Source organism: Onychomys torridus, chromosome 10 (assembly GCF_903995425.1).
Source record: "Onychomys torridus chromosome 10, mOncTor1.1, whole genome shotgun sequence".
Classification (NCBI taxonomy): domain Eukaryota; kingdom Metazoa; phylum Chordata; class Mammalia; order Rodentia; family Cricetidae; genus Onychomys; species Onychomys torridus.
The window spans coordinates 81,131,920-81,153,900 of record NC_050452.1 but is presented as its reverse complement, the minus strand read 5'-3'; the positions used below and the strand labels follow the sequence as shown (position 1 = coordinate 81,153,900).

Below are 21,981 nucleotides of genomic sequence, written 5' to 3'. Positions count from 1 at the left end.
GAATGAATGAATGAACAAAAAAGAATAGCCCTTGGAAGCAGCTGTAGAGAATTCAAGGTCTAAAAGCCCCAAAGCCAAAACCAGGACATGGCAGGAGGCTGGGTTCAGGAAGTGGAGTACATTAGCAGAGGGAGCTTCCATTCTTGACTGCATAGAGCATGTTTCATCAACTAAGAATAACCCCAAATTTGGGTAACTTGGAGCTTAGAAGCTCAGTGAATATATCTATCACTGAAACCAATTGATCTGTTATTCATTGCCATGAAACCTAAAATCCTGAAGCTCCCATGGTCCGCTAACACTACAGCAGTATTTCAGGAGGTGGATAAAATATTTAGATCTTCCAACTTGTACAGATCTCAGTGTGTAGCTTTTCCCACTCCCAGTGAATTTGGGAGACACCTACAGCTAAAACATTAACCACCCTAGGGAACGGTATGAACCAGAGAGTCCAGAAGATTGAGAGATTCTGTGCAGAACAGACGAGACTGCAAAGCTGAATGTGAGCAGCACAAGACCTGTTATGCAAAACAGGGAAACTATAAAAATGAAATCAGAGATCCCAAGAGTATGGGACTCAGTAGGAATATCCCCAAATCAAACTGAAAGATGTGCACAAACCCCACTACAGAAACACAATCAATATGAAAAGGCAAGGCATCATGACTCCTTCAACATACCATAATTTTTCAACCACTGATTTGAAGACACTGGAACAACCCTCAAAATCGTTCCACAAATAGAGAAAGCAAAGCACCAAATATATTCTCCAAAATCAGTATTGTTCTCATACCAACTAGATAAGGACATAAAACACAAACACACCTATAAATGCACACAAAGAGAGAGACAGAGAGACAGAGATCTGTAGACCCATTTCTCTGGTGAACAAAGATAAAATTCTTACAAATCATACTCTTGTGAATATATTAAGAATCACACATATGGGGCTGCAGAGATGGCTCAGTGGTTATGAATACTTGGTGTTCTAATGGAAGACCCATATTCCCAGCACCTACATGTTGGCTCACAATCATTTATAATACCACTTCCAGTGAATAGGATGCCCTCTTTTTTAACTCTGCCAACACCAGATATGCACATTACACATACATACATGTAGCATACATTCATATATGTAAAATGAAAGTAAATAATACTTTGTAAAGAAAATTATAAAAAGGTATCATGCATGTATTATGACCAAGTAGGTCTTACTCTGGGCAAGGAGTGAAAGATTGGTTCAACATACTAATCGCAAAGAGACTTAAAAGACATTATATCATTGTCTCAATAAGTGTAGAAAAGCCCTTTGACAAAGTTCACATCCTTCCTGATAAGAGCACTTAAAAACAGGAATAAAAAATATACTAATGAACTAAAGATTATACATAATAATTTTTGCAGACAACATGATACTAAATGGGGAAAAATTGAAAACATTTCCCTGACATCAGGAATGAGACAAGAGTGTCCACTCTCATGGTTCTATTCAATATAGTACTTGAAGCCTTAACTAGAGCAAAAATGTAAAATAAGAAATTAAAATGAATAAAAACAGAAGAGGAAGAAGTGAAGGTATCTTTACTTGCAGATGACATAGTTTCAAAGCTAGAAGAGCCCAATGACTTTCCCAGGAAACACTGAGAAATTATAAACACTTTCAGAAAAGTCTCAGGCCATAAAATGACCATATACCACTCAGCAGCCTTTCTATATGCCAATAAAGACATTCCCAAGAACATGATCCCAAGCATCACGTTCACAATAGCTTCTGGCACTTACCCAAAGAGGTGTTAGAAATGCTAAGACCATGACTGATGGAAGAGACTGAAGTGGTAACTGAAAGACACGGCCTCCCATGTTCAAGGATGGGAAGAAGACATTGCAAAAATGGTTTATCTAGCAAAGAGCAATCTGCAGATTAAATACAACCCCCATCAAAATCCCAATAAAATTCTTCACATGACTAGAGAAATGAATTCCAACATTCCTATGGAAGCACAACATCCCTGATGATCCAAAACAATGCTTAGTGGAGAACATAATACTGGAGTTATCACAGTATTCCAGCTCAACATTCCTCTATGCTACAGAGTCACAGAAACTAAAATAGCATCATAGTGGCATTAAAAAAGACACATAGACAAACATCCCAGAATAGAGGACAAAGAAGTCCCTCAGAGATGTAGTCATCTAAATTTTGACAAAGATATTAAAAATATGTTTTGGAAAATGGTAGACTCTTTAACATATGATCCTGGAAAGCTGAAGATCTATCTCATCATCTATTTTATATAGGAATGTGACTCAGTCTATATCTCTCACACTGTACATGCATCAATTCAAAGTCAATCAGAGACTTTAATTTAATACCTGGGTCCTGAAAACTGCTAGAAGAAACACCAATAAAAAACTTTAAGACATAGGCATAGGCAAGAAATTTCTGAAAAAAGTAATCTAACAGCCCAGAAAGTAGCTTCAAGAATTGGTAAATGGGATTCTAAAAAATTAAAAAGGTCCTGCACAGCCAAGGAAACCATCACCAGAATGAGAAAAATCTTCATAAACTACACAGCTCACATGGGATTGAGATCCAGGCCATATAAAGAATTTAAAATTTGAGCACCAATAAAACCAAGTCATTCAATCAATGAATGGGCAGTGGATGGAATAAACAATTCTCAAAAGTAAAACGAGAAGTGGCCAATGAATGTGAAAAGCACTCAACATCCTTAGCCATCGGGGAAACGTAAATTAAAAGCAGTTTAAGTTCCATCTCACTCCAGTTAGAATAGCTGACATCTAGCACATAAGGAACAAACAACAGTGAGGATGTAAAGAAAGGGCCATGGCCTACTGTTTAGCTGCTCTCCTTCACTCTTGCAGGCCAGGGCATCTGCTGCTGCTGTCACTTCTATTCCCTCACTGACAGCAGAACCCAGCTTCTTTGGGCTCTGTGGCACACATACCATACATACACACACATTTGCACACATTCACATAAGAGTGAACACACATACACACATACAAATATATGTTAAGTTTTCTCTTAAGAAAACAAACTAAAAATAGAACTACCACATGAACCAGCCATATTACTCCTGGGTATATACACGAAGGACTCTAAGTCAACATACATGTGTCCATGTTTGTTTACTATCCACAATAGCTAAGACATAGAACCATCTAGATATACATCAGCAGGTTAGGGAGTAAAGGAAATGTGATACATACATGCCCAGGGGAACTTCATTCAGCCATAATTAAATGAATAAGGGCTGAAGAGATAGTTCAGCGGTTATAAGTACATACTGCTCTTGCAGAGGATGTGAGTTCAGTTTCCAGCACCCATGACAGGCAGCTCACAACTGCCTGTAACTCCATCTCTGGAGGCAGGGGGAAGGGGCTTTCAATGCATCTGGCCTCCACGAACACCTGCACTCTCATGCACATTTCCACATACATAGTTAAAAATAAATACTTTAAAAAAAGGGGGGAAACCTCAAAAGGAAAAAGAAAAGAATATTTGCAGGAAGGTGTACAGAGCTGTAGATAGTGTTAAATGACATAAGCAAGAATCAGAAAGATAAATAACATGTATTCTCTCGGGGGCAGACTTAGATGAGTGTGTGTGTGTGTGTGTGTGTGTGTGTGTGTGTGTGTGTGTGTGTGAGATGTGGGGGGTATGTGTGGGGGGGAGTGTATGTGGTGTGTGTGTGTGTGTGTGTGTGTGTGTGTGTGTGTGTGTGTTTGTATGTGTGATGGGGGGTTGTGGTGTGTGTGTTTGTGTGTGGTGTGTGTGTATGTGTTTGTGTGGGGGTGTGGTATGTGTGTTTGTGTGGTATGTGTGTGTGCACCATGTCTAAGGCTGGTCTTTCATTGTTCTTTCTCTTTATTTCTTTGCTTCTTCCTTTTGTGAACCACACAGTCTCTAAGGTCCTTTTCATGACATCTGCTCCCCCGGGATACAGGCTGAGTGGAAGATGAAGATGTGAAAATCCAGGAAGTAGAGCTCATGGAGGAGTCGCTACTGGGGCAGCAGCACCATTTGTAAATCTTGTGCTTCCAAGCTTGTGTAGAATTACAATGGAAAAGAGACAGACCAATAAGATTTTGTCTTGTGGGGGAATAAACTGCTAATCAAGTGGCCAGGTTTAAATGTCTTTGTTGAAACTCCCTCCTATAAGACTTGTGTGGGTGCCTCCGGTATAATATGTATAACGATTTAAAAAATGATTTTCTAGTAACATAAAAAAATTCAGAGTCCAAATATATCATCTTTTCTGACTTGTAGGGTGTAATAAAATTTCTGATGGGTTTAAGAACTGGGCATGGTGGCTCACCACTTTAATCCTAGCACTTGGGAGGCAGAGGCAGACAGATCTCTGAGTTCAAGGGCAGCCTAGTCTAGAACAGCTAGGGCTACACAGAAAAACCCTGTCTCAAAAAAACAAAAAAACAAAAATAAATTAATAGATAGATAAATAAATAAATAAGAAATTGCTACTGAACTAATTACAGTGTCCCTTACAGACAGTAATTGCTAATTTTCTGTTGCCTATCACCAGTACAGTTCAGAAGCAATAATTCTCTGAGGAGATTGTGAAATTGCAAACACTGATTTTGTGGAATTTCTCTATTTGACGAGGGGAAAGGGAAGAATCAGATAAGGCTTTCTAGTCTCCACTCTGGGTTAGCACCAAGGCTGGGTTTCGGTTGGAGAGGCAGCTGTGGCAGCTGCCTGCTGGCCTCCTTGAGGGCACAGATGTTTGGCCTGAGATGAAGGTAGATGTCACTAAGGTCCCTTCTCTGCAGCCCAACTTGAATGCGATATCAAAATGGTGTTTCACCCTGGGTGCTACAGGCATGTTCCAAATTAATTTGGATTAAACATCCTCTGTCTCATGCAGTGTCAGGTTGCAGACTTTCACTAGAGACCCAGTTCTTCACTAGCTAACAAGGGGCAGACACACCCTCTGCAAGCAAGAGCTGGCACAGAACTGGAGAATGGGAACCAGCCTACGTCAGAAGCCAGATATTCCAGAAATCCCTGTCTGTGACGAGTGAATTGTGTGGGCTTCATTTCACACTCATGTGTTTATAGCTGCTGATTAGTAACCAAACACAATGACACTGTGGTCAAGGAACCATCACTTGCAGAAAAAAATAGATTTTATGATATATTTTAAAGCATGTCTTCTCATGTATGTGGAGTTTTCTATGCTTTTCTTGAGATCAGATAACCTCCTGAGTGAGTCTACATGTTAGAGGTGAGTTGTAATATCCAGTAGGACACACATAAAGTAAAAGCTGTATCCATGAGCTGAAAACTATGTATGATATAGCTAATAGGTTTGTTTGTTTTCTGGAATGTGGGACAATACAGGGCTGTTTAATGAAAAGCTATACTTGGTATACTCCCTTGATAAAATTTAACCTGGAATAAATTAATGGAGCGAGGAAGTCAAAATATTATTTACAACCTACGGCATCTTCAAAGCTTATGACAACAGTATTAGACATAGCTCAGAGCATTATGATTTGAATATCAAATGTCCAGTTTGGAAACAAAACAAAATCACAAACTTTCAACAATCAATATAAGCCAAGACAGAGTTAAAAGTCCATATATTATTTTTAAATAGCCTATTCCATAAAAATGTAAATAATTTTAAATGAATAGGATTGCCATACCTTTAAACTGCAACCTAATACAAAAAGTGTATGGAACATTATGCTACAAATATCACTTGCTCAATTTAATTATATTTAACTGAAAAACAAATACAGGTCTGGACATGTAGTTCAAAGACAAATAAATGAAAACAGAGCTTTCTGGTTTGCTTTCTACTGCTATGATTTAAAAACAAAAACAAACAAACAAAAAAAGCCTGACCAAAAGTAACTTGAAGAGGAAAAGGTTTGTTTCATCTTAGGACTTACAGTCCATCATGAAGGGAAATCAGGGCAGGAACCTGGATGTGGTGTTGTTCAAATCTTAGATGGTCTTTTAAAAAAAAGAAAAAACAGAGCCAGATATCAGGGTAAAAGCTGAAAGATCAGAGAAGAGCAGGTTACAACCATCATCTATTACCTCACCAACTCCACGAATTGTCTGACTGAAAACCTTTGAGTCCTCACCCAAATGGGTCTCAGCTGAACTGATTGAGTTTCTGTCTCCTCACACCTTACACATCTTTCTCCGCCCAGCCATCACTCCCAGGGATTAAAGACATGTGTGCTTCCCAGGACTGGGACTAAAGGTGTGTACCACCACTGCCAGGCTCTGTTTCCAGTGTGGCCTTGAACTCACAGAGATCCATTTGGATCTCTGCCTTCCAAGTGATAGGATTAAGGGTGTGTACCACCACTGTCTGGCCTCTACATCTAATCTAGTGGCTGGCTCTGTCCTCTGATCCTCAGGCAAGCTTCATTAGAGTATACAATATATCACCACAACTTGGGAACAGAAACAGAGACCTTGGAGGAATGCTATTTTCTGGCTTCCTTTCCACAGCGCTCCCAGCTTGCTTTTATAGAACTCAGTCCCACCTGCCCAGGAGTGGCACCACCCACAATGGGCTGGGCCCTCCCACATCTATCATTAATCGATAAAATGTCCCACAGACTTTCAATAGGCCAGTCTGATGGAGGCAGTCCTCATTTAAGGTCCTCTTCCCAGATGACTCTAGTTTGTACCAAGCTGACATATAACTAGCCAGAACAGAATTTAATGGTGGGCTACTTGAATTAATCAAATCATCCTAAGTCAGACACAATAAACATTTCTTTGTATGGATTCAAATTTTCAAGTGGTTGTACACATGAGGCAGGGGGCTGAACACAAAATAATAAAGAAAAAACAATAAAAAGCAAAAATAAAATAACAGCATTAAGAACATAAATTTAGTCTAATACTATATTTTAAAGAGAGTTTTTAACGTAGGATGTATAAAAGAGAAAAGCCTATTTTCATAGTTTCCTATGGAGGTGTTTTGGGGGTATTGTTTTGTTTTGTCATTGTTTGTGTGTTTTGAAACAGGGTCTCCTGTAGCCCAAGTTAGGCTATGGACCCAAGAATGACTTTGAACTCCTGAGTATTCTAGACCAACCCCCAAGTGCTGGAAATACAAGTATGTACCACCAAACCCAGCTTTCTGAGTTAGTTTTTGTAATAACATATAGGCTTTCAATACACTGTGCTTTGAAATCACAGGATAAACTAACAATAACTAGATGATTCATTTCCAAACCTCAAGAAACTGATTGGTAGCCCATTTTTCACAATGGTGCATGAATTATTTCTTAGTACCCAGAGTTGCCCTTTTTCGTGTTTTATTTATTCAATGAAAGTATTATTTATATTTGTTCCATCTGATTTTACACAAATATGGACTGGCAAATAAAATGTTTTTCTGTGAGTAATGATAGAAGAGTCATATAATTAGTTCTATCTTTTTCTCAAGTAAATATGCCTTAGAAACAATGAAGTTTGACAAGTCTGGGGGCTCTTCTATCCTTGTTACCAGAACACAGGAAAGTGTTGAACTGAGTACTCTGTAAACAGGGAAGTGCTGAACTGAGTACTCAGTAAGAACGCCTTTTAAAAGTTAGGATGAAGCTAAGGATGCACAGCAATGGTAGAGCACTTGCTATAATGCTTGAGAGGGCTAGGTTTTCAAAATCCCCATCCCCACAACACAATCACACATATGCACATACAGAGACACACACGCATGCACACAAATACAGAGACACACACGCATGCACACAAATACATGTACACATGCACACAGACACACACATACACATCATACATGCACACACGCACACAAATACATACATGCACACAGCGACACACACACACACACACACATGAAAAAAATAATCATGATTTGAGGGAAAACTAGATATAACCGAGAAATCACACACTTTGGCACTATAGTTTTACTCTAGTGCATTGATCATTTATTTTAGCCTTTTTCTCTGTCTTTTTCTGACTTTCTACTCAATTCAATCTGCTCTCAAGGGGAGAGCTTTGCAAGCTTAAGAATCTGAGTTGAGCCCCAGGGCCCATATGAAAAGCCAAGTGCTGTGGTGGCAGGTGTTTTTAATCCTGAAGATGGTGACTCGGGAGCTGAAGCAGGTGGATCCCTGGAGCTCCCTGACCACGAATTCTAGTTTACTTGAAGTTCTAGGCCAATCATAGCCACATCGTCAAACACAAAGGTGGTGAGCAACAATACTCAGGTTGTCTTCTGACCTCTACAGCCACATATATATCCACACAGCTGAAGAAGCATACACACACCACCAAATACAGCAAACACCTAGTTAGTCCTTACAGGTTCATGTTAACAGATAGAATGTTGGTGTTTGATTTTTTTTTTGATTACCTAATGCCATAAGTTTAGTTTTCTCACACAATATCATAAACCTGTAATTAATAATTCAAAGTGGATTTTATTTCTTTAAGCTATAATTACAACCAAAGGATTTCTTAAAGAAAATGTTAATTGTATGTATTAAATGTCAACGAATAGGTGTGGTTAATAAAATAATCAATTTAAAGGAATTTCTTCATTTTCATCTTCGGGTAAAGAGAATTTAGAGTAAGTGTGCTGTCTTGTTTAGAGTATTTGTGAACAGTGTAAATGTATACAAATATTATGGTCGGCTGTACTATTTTCTGATTTCTTTCTCCCCCAGAACATCTTCTTAATCTTCTTTTTTTTTTTTTTTATGGATAAAGCTTCCTTTCTGTTGGAGAAAGCATCTGCTATTACAAATAGCCCCAGTGAAGTTACTGATCATGACAGCTCCCTATTGACTGAACCTCAGGTCATGGGACAAAGGTGACTATTACCCCAAGGGCTCTAAATGATGTTGACATCATATCATGCCCCAGTTGACTAGGACGGAGTTCTGATCCAAGACCTGTGATCTGAGTCCTGTGAGTAGCAGTTACTTCCCAGTAGGTTGCTGACCAAAGACAGTCATTGCAACCTTCTACAAGCCCTACACTCTACCACTTCTCTATGCAGGAGAGCGTCAATAAATAAAGCCACAGACAATATTCACCAAGCTAGCTAGATCCAGCTATCCCTAGGGAAGCTTCCTTTTCTCGATTACCCAGTTTTACAGATTAATATTTTCTCACACTTAACACTAGTAGTAAATAAATTCTTATCATCTGTGATCTGAATAGTTTCAATGGAGTACATACAGCATGGATAGCAGGGTGAAATCAAAGTTACGTGGACTCAAAGTTAACTTTGAATGCTCAAATATTGTATAACTATACAGATTAACAAGGAGTTAGTGTCTGTGTAAGTTCTACACTAACTGGGATTCTTTGAGGTTTATGCTGCACCTAGATTCCTTAGAGGAAATTGTTCTTAGAGCTAGGAAAGGGAATGGGCAGGCATTGGCGGAAACTGGCAAATGGAAGTAATGGACATTGGTAGTAAGTTTTAGACTGCTAAGTATTTCTATGCTCAAGCATATTTGTACTTTATTTGTCTTGCTTTATTAATGTATCATTTCTGAAAGGAAGAAAAAGCAATCCCCCATTTCAAACTGTCTGTTAATTCCATCACAGCTATGTATATAGCTCTTCATCCTGAAGTAGTTTCTCCTTTTTTATTGACGAGTACAGTATCCTAATTATAAAATAATAACTTGAAATCTAAAAGGTCTTTTAATAAAAAAATATTTTTTAAAAAGCGAGAGCCAGATATTGTGGTAAATGCTGAAAGATTAGAAAGACAAGGAAACAAGCTACAGCCACCATCTCTTACCTCACCAACTCCTCATCCTGAAAAAGCCTCTAGTGTGATTCCCAAATACTGGGATTAAAGGTGTGTGCCACCACTGCCTGGCTCTGTTTCTTTCCTAGACTGAGTCAATCTCATGTAGTCCAGGGTGGCTTTGAACTCACAGAGACCCAGACAGATCTCTGCCTCTGGAGTGCTAGGATTAAAGGTGTGTGCCACCACTGCCTGACATCTATCTTTAATCCAGTGACTTGTTCTGTTCTCTAATCTTCAGGCAAATTTTATTAGGGTATACAATATATCACCACACAAAATTTTTTGTACTTAGTTTGAGTATAGTAAAAGCTAAGAAACCTTTGTGACTTTAGATTAAAAAAAAAAAAAAAAAAAAAGGAGCCTAATCCTTGGTGATCATGTAGCATCTAAGCAGCACCCTGAAAACTGATTCTAGGTTTGAATATATCTTGTCAATTTGGTTTCTTTCCTCAGGACTAAATCTTTACAGTCACTCAAGCTTTGCGCTTTTCATCAACCACGATTTTACAAATATAGGCTTCCCCAGCTAAGACAGTCACCAAAGTCACTGTGGTGTTCAGCCATGAGGCTCCAGCTTCTCTGCTTGCCAAGAGAGAACTGAGCTTGCAGTATTTCCCTTTCCTGTTATAACATAGTTCTACACCCACTCAGTTTTTTTTTTTTTTCAAACAAAACAACAATGAACATGACTAGAAACAAGTTAGCTCCAGATGCCAATGCTTATATTCCCAACACTGTGGATGAAGTGACTTTTAAAATCTACATTGTGTAGTTCCTCCTAGAAAGCATGTATTACAATGTTACTTGAATACACACTGCCTGGGATTATTCGCTTCTTGTTTGTGCACCTGTACTTTATGTTAGCTCTTTTTCCAAATACATTCTTATTAACCCCAGTCACCCTGACTATAGTGTTCTTAAGTTTCTGATCAGTTATTCTATGAAGCCAGCTTCATGATGGATTCATCTCTTTCTGATTAATCTTCTCCAAGATACTCTTATTAAAAACAAAACTTGTATAATAATTCCAAGTAGTGAAACATCCATGGCCCTACTTTGAAAAATAAAAGCAAGGGAGTTTCCACAGAACATTTTTACTTTGCTCTTTCTAGACTGTTCATCAATCTGTGGGTTTGTTTTATTTTTATCTTTTCTTCCACAGCATTGTGTAATGCATCACTGACCTTGAGCCACGGGATACTCACAAGTTTGGTCTGACTTTTAGTAGTTCAAATACAATTTCATTTCACATATAAATCTTGCAATCATTTTCTCAAGAAACCAAAAACAATTTTAATGACTACAATTTTTTAAAAATAATCTCAAGTTTAGAAATATATAAATTGTTTGTGCTTGCAGTTAGTGTGGTGGGGGAAATAATGAAGAGAGATGTAATGACTCAATTTTAAAAATTTCCAACCTTAACATTTAATTTGTCTTCCAATTTTCTAAGGGACATTCCCCCTCTGGGTTTTGTTTTTTGTTTTTTGTTTTTTTCTCAAAATCAATTGGATTCCCCTCTCTGCTCAGCTCTTCTGTTTGTCAAGGAAACTTCCACCCACTCTGTATGAGAAGTTTTCACTCTGCCTTCAGCTAGTTTATCCATCTTAGGAGCCAAATGCTGCTGTTACATTTGACTTCCTTTTTTGTCCCTGAGTCCTATGATCCAGAGATCTTTCGGGTTTTAGTAACTTTTACATCACCCAAATTCACCGTTTTACTACCCGTCTATCACAAACAACATGACTACAGCACTGGTACCACCCTATGCCTAGGAGTCCACACATCATGACGTAAGAATTACATAGCTAAAGGTTCAGGCTCACCCCATTCCAGACCTCGTTCTGACCAGGAACAAGATCCTGCTGGGTGCTTCCCCGGTTAGGTCCTTGACTTAGTTTTATTCTTAACAAACTAAAAATCCTCTGCCTTAAGGAACTATGGTTATTTGAGTATAGTCTTTCCTTTTGATACCTGGATCTAAGTAGCATTGGAAAAGAGTACTCCTTCAAAAGAAATTGTGGCCTTTTTTGTGAGTGTGGGGTCCTGAAATTTTACATAACTTTTGACATAGCAAATATAGATCTCATTACCCGGTTTGAGACTGAGTTGTGATCCCATGACCTAAAGATTTGGAAGTAATGTCTGGCCAAACACTTGACATTGATTATCATACCATCTAGAACTCCTTTTTATGACCTGCTTACTGAACTCAATTTTTATGTAGTTATGTGGATCCAATCCCCACACAGTTGTGTCCTGTTATCCTTAAGACTTTGTCACACACATGCTGAACATCTTTCCCTATGGTTTGCCTCACAGTTGGATCGATTGCTGCATCTTATATGGTCATTGATCTCTGCTTTCCTAGTTTCCTACCAGATGTTTTCAAGTCCAGCATCTCTGCCCTGGAACACTCTTCACCATCTAATGAAATACAACTCATCACTTCCATTCCACAGCTAAAATTTAAAACTCAGGAGAATTACATTACAGGATATATTCCAGGTCACATGGCTCCATAGCAGCAGGTTGGAAGTCATCCCTGGTCTTCCTACTGTCAATCTCAGACTGTCTCCACCCCTTTTCCCTCTTTCACAAGGACAACTGTAAGAGATTGTGAACACATGACTCCATTCTACCAGTCGCCCTAACCATTACTATTTGCTGTTCTTCCTAAATCTTCATGACCATCATACCAATATCAGGCTCTAAGTTAACCTTCCATTTCACTTATGAAATGAAACTCATTCAAATATGCCTAAATCTTCATGATCTTAGTCAATGCTACCTGTCAACATTTATTCTTTAAATCACCAAGCTCAGGCCATTCTAGCCAAGTGTGCTTCGTTAATAATTAGCCCCACTCCAATGGTGAGAGACCCATTCAAATCCCGCCACAAAAAGCCTTCTATAGCATCATATATCCAAACCAAGCCTGTCTTCACATCAGTTTACAGCCAATCCACGTTAGCATTTGTGATTTAGTTTCTTTTGAACCCCCTGGGGTAACTACAACTCCCCTCTTCTCACTTCTCTGAAAGACTGAGGTGTTCTTATTTATTCCATCTGCTTAGCTTTATTTAAATACACACCAAGTACAATTTCAGCTATCGGTTTAATAAAGCATGTCTCACTCTGAAAGACATTCTATATTTATTATAAATAACAAATACATGTTTCAAACAAGGCAGTATCATGTAACTATAAAATACAATTCAAGTTTAAGAATAAACAAGGGTCTTAAGTATTCTTGGGGACTGAGCAACCTCTGTCCTAAAAAAAGAGATGGAGTAGATGAATCGCATCTTATTTCTACAAAGAGAGTCAACCCCAAGCTGGCATCTCATGGATAAACACGTCAGGCATTACTGAGACCAGACTGCTGTTGGTCTCCATCTTCCACCTGCAGACCCTGCAAGGTTCCCCAAGGGGGTGTTCCTTGCTGTGACAGAGCAGCTGGAGCTGAACTGGGCTAATGACAGGGTACGCATCTGCACCCTCCAGACGAAATGCAAGTGGTTTTGCAATGTGACTCAGTTTCTAACTTCCTACTGATTCTTCTGACATAACTTATTCAAGCTAACATCCACCAAGAGCTTCAGTGCAGATAGGCTGCAATGTACTTAAATCATATCCTAAAGTTTCCCTGAAGGGAAAAAATAACTGTACTTCTATCCCCCAATCATAGTTTTGGAAAGCTAGGCTGTCATCTAGAAGATTCTGAGTTAAGCTTCAGATGCATAGAACAATAACAACACAAAATCAAAGAACTAATCCAGAGAGGTCTTTACATGCATATCCCCAAGCACAATAAAAATCTATCAAAAATACACACCACTGACCGGTTTACTGGGTGTCAGTTATTTCTCCCTCCCCTTGGATTTTAAATTTTACATCATATTGTTATTTACCCTGAACTTAGCCATAAAATTTAACTATTTTTCACATGGCAATTTTTCACTAAAAATCAAAACTAAATAATCTACTAAAATCCTGCAATGATTTAATCTCTGTTTTATTCTGCATTTACATTTGGGATGTCCACTAGATGTGACCGAACCAACTTATATGTCTTCTCTAAAAACTCCATTAGTTCTTGTAAAAGTAAAGCCAATAAATCCCACCCTGCCTATCTGAGGAACATGATCTTTAAAGAGAAATTTAAAATGCCAGAACCAAATGGTGGCAGGGAGATACTTTTCCCTTTTATAAATGCCTAAAGATTAAAGGAAAAGATTTTTGCTTCGAGATATATATTCACTTGCAGTTTAGGGTGATGTTTACCAAATATCATAAATACTTAATAGCAACTGTTCCTAGTGCTTCTAGCAAAAGGCAGTAAAACGAAACATAAACCTCCACAGCAAGAGCCAGGAACTCAACTCCAAATTTCATTCCTCGTCTTCCCCGCCAGACCCCGCTCAGGAGAGCCCAGAGTCTAACAGTCACGAGGGAAGACACTGCTGAATCCCAAACAGAAATATTATGTGCTCCAGGGAAACTATTAATCATTTAAATGGGAAGAACAACTGCCATCAAACCTTCAGCCGCTGGATCAAGTTGCCTGACTAATCCACAAACAGGCGTGGAGGAAGCAGTCATCACGCATTCCAATCAAATTTTTTATTTTACATTTCTCCTATAAAGCCTGGAGAAACTCTCAAGGTATGCGATGGTTAACTCCATGCTGAAAGGGTGGAGATGCCGGAGACAGTTGGTGAAAATCTTAAACTAGAAATCACCAGCCCAGGATTGCAGAGCACACGTGGAAAACAGTGTCAAGTCTGATGGACAAAGACAGATGTCTGGCTCTTTAGAATTACCTCATGTTGGCAGCAGCAAAGAAACCTCACTCTCTTTTCACTGAACACTGCCCACCTGCTCCACAGGGAAAAACTGCTCTTACAGCTTGAAAAGCCTGTGAAGTTATCGGCCTTCTGGACCTCAGAGGCATACTCACAGAATTGATGATCCCTTTAAGAGCCTGGAATCCACCTTTGACAGGGAAAACCTGGTCCTTGGAATCAGCAATTCTTTCCAGCTTTAAAAAGAAGATGAAAACTTAATGGGTGACTGAGACACAACCTTTATAAACTTGCATTCTTCTAAAAAATTACTGCCTATGACTCATTCACTCTGTGATGCAGTAAGTTGTTTTAATGATCAAATATATATATACACACACACACACACACACACACAAGTATACACACAAGACAGTGTTATGTAACTATAAAAATACAATTAAAATTCAAGGCCAAGAACTAATGGTAAGGAGACCACTTTCCCTCCAAAGGGAAATGAAATGAACCATGAAATGAACTAAAAAAGGTCATTGGCTACAAAGTTAGAGCAATATAGAGATAGTCTAATTACTGTTAATGGCAGGAGATTCTGGAATTTTAGCCATTACTCACACAAAAATTTAAATGTAAAGTGATTCGTGAGAAAACATCATGCAATAGATTTATATGAAAAAAAAAAAATCTTGGCTAGGCGGTGGTGGCACATGCCTTTAATTAATCCCAGCACTTGGGAGGCAGAGGCAGGCAGATCTTTGTTAGTTTGAGGCCAGCCTGGTCTACAGAGTGAGTTCTAGGAAAGGCGCAAAGCTACACAGAGAAACCTTGTCTCGAAAAAAAAGAAAGAAAGAAGAAAAACATCTTAAAAGATTTCTAAACAGACTCTTCAAATTCCTGCAGATAAGAACTCTAGACATAACTATCATCATAGTTCTACCAATTAAGGTAAAGGGATGTTACACAGTATTCATCTAAACATTTATCTTCTTTTAAGATTCACACCAAATAAATACTCAAGAAATTTATTTTGAGTTTCATTTTCCATAACAAGACCTATGAACATTCTGACATTTTAGGAGAGCTCAAAACATACAACGTTTTATAAAAAAATCTTTGTTAAGTCACAACAGAAGAGCTCTTTTAAGGATCTTTAAGGCAAGTTAGTGAGTCACAGTTTACAGATCCGGTATAACTCACCTGAGCTTGTTCAAAATCGAGGACTCCAACACAGTAAACACTAGCACCAAGTGACCTGGACTTCTTTGCCTGTGAAGAAGCAGAAATAGGAAAGGGAGGAGAAAGAGAGAGACTCAAATAAGCTATATGTGCACACACAGCTAACTGAAACACGGGTGTGTAGACAGCTCCTGCTCAGCACTCACCTCCTTTTCTGCGTAGGACGGTACCAAACCATCCAGCTTACCATCCGTCAAGGCAATTATGATACTGGAGGTTTTCAAGCCTCCTGCATTTTGAATTTGTTCATTTGCCTGAAAATGAAGAATAATTATTAACATTTTTTGTTTCCCTTTTTTTTTTTTTTGGTTTTTGTTTTTGTTTTTGTTTTTCAAGATAGACTTTCTCTGTGTAGCTCTGGCTGTCCTGAAACTCTCTCTGCAGACCAGGCTGGTCTTGAATTCACTGAGATCCTCCTGCCTCTGCCTCCCAACTGCTGAGATTAAAGGCTAGCGCCACCACCACCCAGCCTAATTTTAACTATTAACCACCATGGTCTATAGAGCTGAATTTGTAGGTCTGACAAAATAAAGATATTAAGGACTACAAAATAATACATATACTAGTTGATAAATCCAGGTATTTGTGTTAGCATTTTTATTTGAAATATGTGGGTACTTATATAAAAGATATATAGACATACATAAATATATGTGTGTGAGTGTATGGTTAATCTGAATATAATTCCAGAGGGAGACAGATTTATTAAGAGACAAAATTTCACTTATTAACACTCACAACTGGTGTTTTCTACCAGTCATGTCTAGGATGACTAAACCATTGGAAAAATAGACATAAATATGTAAAGGGACTTTCCTTACATAATAAGCAGCCACTCTCTCTCATATTTACAAATATAAAATAACTTACAAGCTTTAGTCCTTCATGGATGTATGTCTCTCCAACTGGCTTGACCGCCTTTAAGTCCTCCAGTCCTCTACCAATTTTGTATCTGAAATAAAAATAAAGGAGATTGATAAAGACCAAAGACCATAATAAAGACTTTTTGAATAACTTAAGTCTACACTAGTAAGAAAAAGGGGAAGGATGTGGGCTTCGAGGGCATATCACTTCTTATACTTTCTATCATGTTGATAGATGTGATGAATTTTAACCATGCAATGGTAAATGTACTACATGTCATCCTAATTATATCATAGAATCAAAGTATACCATAGGTAAATGTACTAAATATGTCATAGAATCAAAGTATACCATATATATTTTGAGCCATGAACAGATACCTTTGATCATACTTGTTTTATCAAGTGCTAAGAAGTCCAGTATGCTTCCTTTCATACAAACAAAGACAAAACTGAAGTACCTAAACCTCCCTGAAAATGTTCTGGATGTTCTCACCCCACCTTCCTAAAAGAGAGCATTGCCTTGCTCTCTTACAAACTCCTAAACTCTTACAGACTAATGTTAACCCTTGCACATGGAAAGCGACACTTTCTGCTTCAGTCTTATCAAGTCTTAAGTCTCAGGACTTCACTTTTGGAGGAACTATTCACACATTCAGACTCCAGCATATCCTCTTAATTTTAGTAGGAACTTAATACATATTTGATGAATGAATGGGTAAATGGATGAATAGATGGGTGGGTGAATGAATGGGTAAAACAATGGATGGGTGGACAAGAGGTCAATGAACTCCTGTTAGAGAAAATGTGAATAAGAAAGACAAAAAAAAAAAAAGCAAAGAAGCATCTTTTTCTTCTTTTCTTCTCCCCCTCCTCTCACAATGTAGCCCCAGCTGACATAGAATTTGTTCTTTAGACCATGCTAGCCTCAAACTTACAGAGACCCACCTGCTTCTGCCTCTGGAGTATTGGGATTGATTAAAGGCAGGCATCACCAAGTCTGACAAAGTCTTTCTCATCATAAATGATTTCTTGACCAGTGAAAATATCTAAGTGGAATACCTACAATGTTATTAAAAGCTATTTTTTATGGATGAGTAAAACAAGACCCACATTTTAGGGTTTTAAAAATAAATACCAAAATTTCCTTCAAAAAAAGAAAGAAAGAAAGAAAAGAAAACTAAGAATCCTGAGGCAAAATAATGTTACAAAAGCAGTCCAAAATATATTCAATTGTTGAGGGTTTTCATTTTGTTTTGTGTTTGGTGGGTTTGTATGTTATGCAGTCTAGGTTGTTCTCGAACTCGGTACCCTTCTGTCTTAATTTTCTGGGTACTGGAATCATGAATGTGTGTCAACCATATCTAGCTTAAGTATTAATTTTAAAGGGTCAGACAAGATCTTCATAAAGTATTTTTTAACTCTTAGTTTTCAATAAGAACAAAAAAAACTTTTTAAATGCAAATCTGGAACTATCAACAGAATTAATGTCCTTTAAAGAAACAATGAATGATGTTCACACCACTGCAGATAACATACAAAGGAGTTGGATAATAAAAATAATATCATCTTAATATTAAAGAGCATTCTGAAGTTTTATAAAGAATTTCATGTGTACATTATATGTACATGTTGTATGTGTAACATGTGGTGGTAACACATAAAATTAATAAGAAATATACTAGAATATTTCAATGATCCATGCACTGTGTTTCACACATTTTAAAAGGAACTTATTGGTGATATTTGAATAGCGTTATGAATTTTTTTCAAAGATATCCAATCTCCATTTCATGACTCTTCTAGAAAGCACAGCACAAGTTTCAAGGTATAAATAAACCTAACTACATTTCCTGTTTCAATAGATTCTTCCAAATGAGGCCACTGGTCTTTTGTAATGCTTGGTTTAAAGAACCACCAACTCATAGCCTTTCATTAAACTCTTAGCTTCTATTCATATCTACATTAAAATTTTACTGTGATAAAACCTAGTTCCTTGTAACATTTTACTCACCCAATTAATTTAATTGAAACTATTCACTTCTCAGCAAGACTAGAGGTTTGCACTAGATGCTTATGTCTTCTATTGCTGATGTAGTCTGCTCTGAACCTGCTCCTTACTGTCAGGCATCTTGCAAAAATAAATGCTCAATAAAATTTTCAATCTTCCGTAGGAAATAACCATAGTTCCACAGATGACAGAGTAAATACCATAATGTATAAGCTTGTTTTTGTATAAATATTTATGTTAGAGATCTATGGAAACAACTTGAAACTGATTTTATCTGAATGCAGATAAATATCAAATACTTGGTATTTCCTCAAAATGAGTGGCAGTGTGTCCTCAAGCATTAATGTTTGCTGTCAAATAGGAGAGAGACAACTGATGTGCAAGCTTACACAAACAGAATCCCTGTGGTAAAAAATAGCCCTCCCATTGGCTCAGACCCACTCACTACTGCATGTGAGAGCCAGAATCAAGAGCAAGGCTGAGTAGAAGGAACCCACCAATGTGGGATTCACAATCTTTTCCGGCCACGGCTAGTCCACTTAGGGTGACAGAGAACACATCAAAGTTTTCTATCCCTAAGTGTGCCTATGCCCACATGCCCCTCCATACTACATGTGGGCCACCATTTTTTTGTCCTTGCCCAGAGCCAGTGACATGGGCACGCAGGAGGCAGGTGAGGGCCACCTATGACAGTAAGTATCCAAGCTGTCAGGCTCTTCTTAGTCAATGTCAGTTCAGGGAAATGGGAACCCAGACCAAGACAGGGCAGATCTCAAGGGGCTTCCAAGAAGTAAAAGTTCTAAGTTTCTCAATCAACAAATGAGAAGTGGATGATGCTGCAGATTAAGGACAGAAGGTCTCACATCACACGGTGCTGTGGCAGAGGACTCTAAAGGAATGTGAGTAGAAATGAGAAGAAAAGGAAGGGTGAGGAACAGTGGGTCTGCTAAGAGATGCTCAGATTCATGTCATCTTGAAAGTCTGGTTTCACAGGGCTTCACTTAAACAATGTGTCTTCAACTACAAGGAAGGGTAATATTGAAACCACATCAGTGTTTGTTTGAAGCTGTTGCCAAGGATACCGCTATCAAGTAAAACCCCCAGGAGGCCCCACAGTTGAAGGCTGCTGTCACCTTTCAGTACTTGCTAAGCACTTCCTCCTTTCTGCCTTTTACAATTATGTCAACATTTTTTTTTAAATTCCAAATGTCTATTCCTCTTTTTTCATTTATGGAAAATAGATTCTTTTCTCATATAATGTGTGTGTGTGTGTGTGTGTGTGTGTGTGTGTGTGTGTGTATCACAGTTTCCCCTCCCTATATTCCCCCCAGCTCCTCTCTGCCTCCTCTCTTCCAGATTCACTTTTTCTGTCTCTCATTAGAAAAGAACAGCTTTTAGGAGTTCCTATGTCAACTTTTTATTTTGCCCCAACTGCCAAGAATCCCACAAAAAATGTCTTAGTCACAAAATTCTGTTAAGTTCTATAGCTAGCCACTTGTTTAATCTTCTTTTCTAAGATCTTATTTACTTGTTTCATATTTTATTAATGTTATTATATCCTAAGGAGCCTCGAGTATGTTTTGGAAAGAAATAGGGTTAAAATAAATAGAACTGTTTATTAAACATCTTTTTGTTTTAATTGAGAACCAGGGAACAAAACCCCATTATCAACCAGAGAAAGACGGAGGGAAAAGACAAAGAGGAGAGAGAGGAAGGAGGGGGAGGGGACAGAGGGAGAAACTAGGTGCTGATTCTTGTATGATAAACCCTGAGGTCTCACAGTGTCACTCATGTTTCTGCTGAGGAGAGCGGGAAGGGGGGAAGGGAGGGGAAGGGAGGAGAAGGGAGGATGGGAAGGGAAAGGTGTCTCAGCATGTTTGAGTAAGAACCCTTGCCTCCCCTAACTTAAAACTGCCCATGTTCTTGGAGCGCTCCTCCCCCTACCAAGTCTACCAGTCAGTTCTCCTGAAGGGGTCTGTACTAAACAGGATAGACTTTTAACCCGTAGGTAGAGTTTTTGGATTAAGGTGGCCACAAGCTGATAAGAACATAAATTAATTTCAAAAGCAACCTTGTTTCCTCATCTACAAAACATTTGCTTCTTGGAGCCTTTATGAGAGTTGATGGTGCATAATAAGTGCATATCAGTACAGCCACAGCTCCCATCAATACCAGCCATTTCTCTGTTAGCACAATTCTGTTCATCTGATTTACTCTCTTCCTGATCCCAAGCAGACCTCTCACGACAAAGGATCAAAAGAGGAAACAGAGGCAAAAGAGGAAGTAGAGACGAAAGAGGAAGTAAGAGAAAGAAGAGAACAGTTGTATCAAAGCTTTGAAGAGGAGAAGGCACCAGATAAGAACTATGACTAATTCACAGGTACCACAACAGCAAATTCAACCAACTGCAGATCTGGTTATTTCTTTCACTTGTGTTTTGAGACATGGTCTCATATCCCAACCTCACATCAAACTCATGATCCTCCTGCCTTGGCCACCAGGTACATTGGATCACAATGTTCACCTCCATGCCCAGTTCTAAAAACCCATCTTTACTGGGCAGGTACAGGCTTCTCTTCTTGTCATTAGCCCCTAAACAACTGCAGTTCAGAATAACAATTATTTGCACAGGACAAATATATGTTAGATACAGTAAGTAATCTATAGATGGTTGGGTGCATCCAGGAGGATGAATTTCAGTTACGTACAAATACTACAGTTTTATTCCAAGTATTTGAGCATGTGTGGGTTTAGGTACGTGACAGTAGTACTAGAAGCAATCCCTCCACAGATACTGAGGCCAATATGTTATGGAAAGCTATCCAATGAAGTCAGATGACCCAGGGGTTGGAGTAAATCAGAGATGAACTGAAACCCTGGTTCTGTTGAGTAGTACACTGTATACCCATAAGCAGTTACTTGAAACTTCCTGAATCCAGTTTCTATACTAATGAAATATAGATAGCAATGTCTGTCTTGATTTTTGTTTTCCTTAAGTCTGGAGATAATTTTAAGGGTTTGTATGGCATCACTCAGCAGCATCGAACATTCAGAACAACGAAAGGGTTTAAACACAGTGTGCTAACCAGAGAGATGAAAAAGGAGTAGTTCCCAAAGCAGAAGTTTTCACATGTCTCCTTTAGACTGCAGTGGCGCTCTTCTAGAAAACCTGCAAAGGGTGACATGAGCTGGATTCCTGGTGACATACTGAGTCAGCTGACAGATCCTAGAGCCAGGCTGAGTGGCCTCAA

General features: G+C 38.5%; 1 protein-coding gene across 1 annotated transcript in view; it reads right to left on the bottom strand.

The window, feature by feature from the left end:
• Positions 1 to 21,981, bottom strand: part of Antxr2 (ANTXR cell adhesion molecule 2) — a 131,151-nt gene that overhangs the window by 95,265 nt on the left and 13,905 nt on the right. Inside the window, exons 4-7 of the mRNA XM_036201660.1 lie at positions 16,727 to 16,808; positions 16,003 to 16,110; positions 15,818 to 15,886; positions 14,779 to 14,859 (exon numbers count right to left, since the gene is read on the bottom strand). Of these exons, the coding sequence (XP_036057553.1) occupies positions 14,779 to 14,859; positions 15,818 to 15,886; positions 16,003 to 16,110; positions 16,727 to 16,808 (340 nt within the window). The remainder of the gene's footprint in view (positions 1 to 14,778; positions 14,860 to 15,817; positions 15,887 to 16,002; positions 16,111 to 16,726; positions 16,809 to 21,981) is intronic.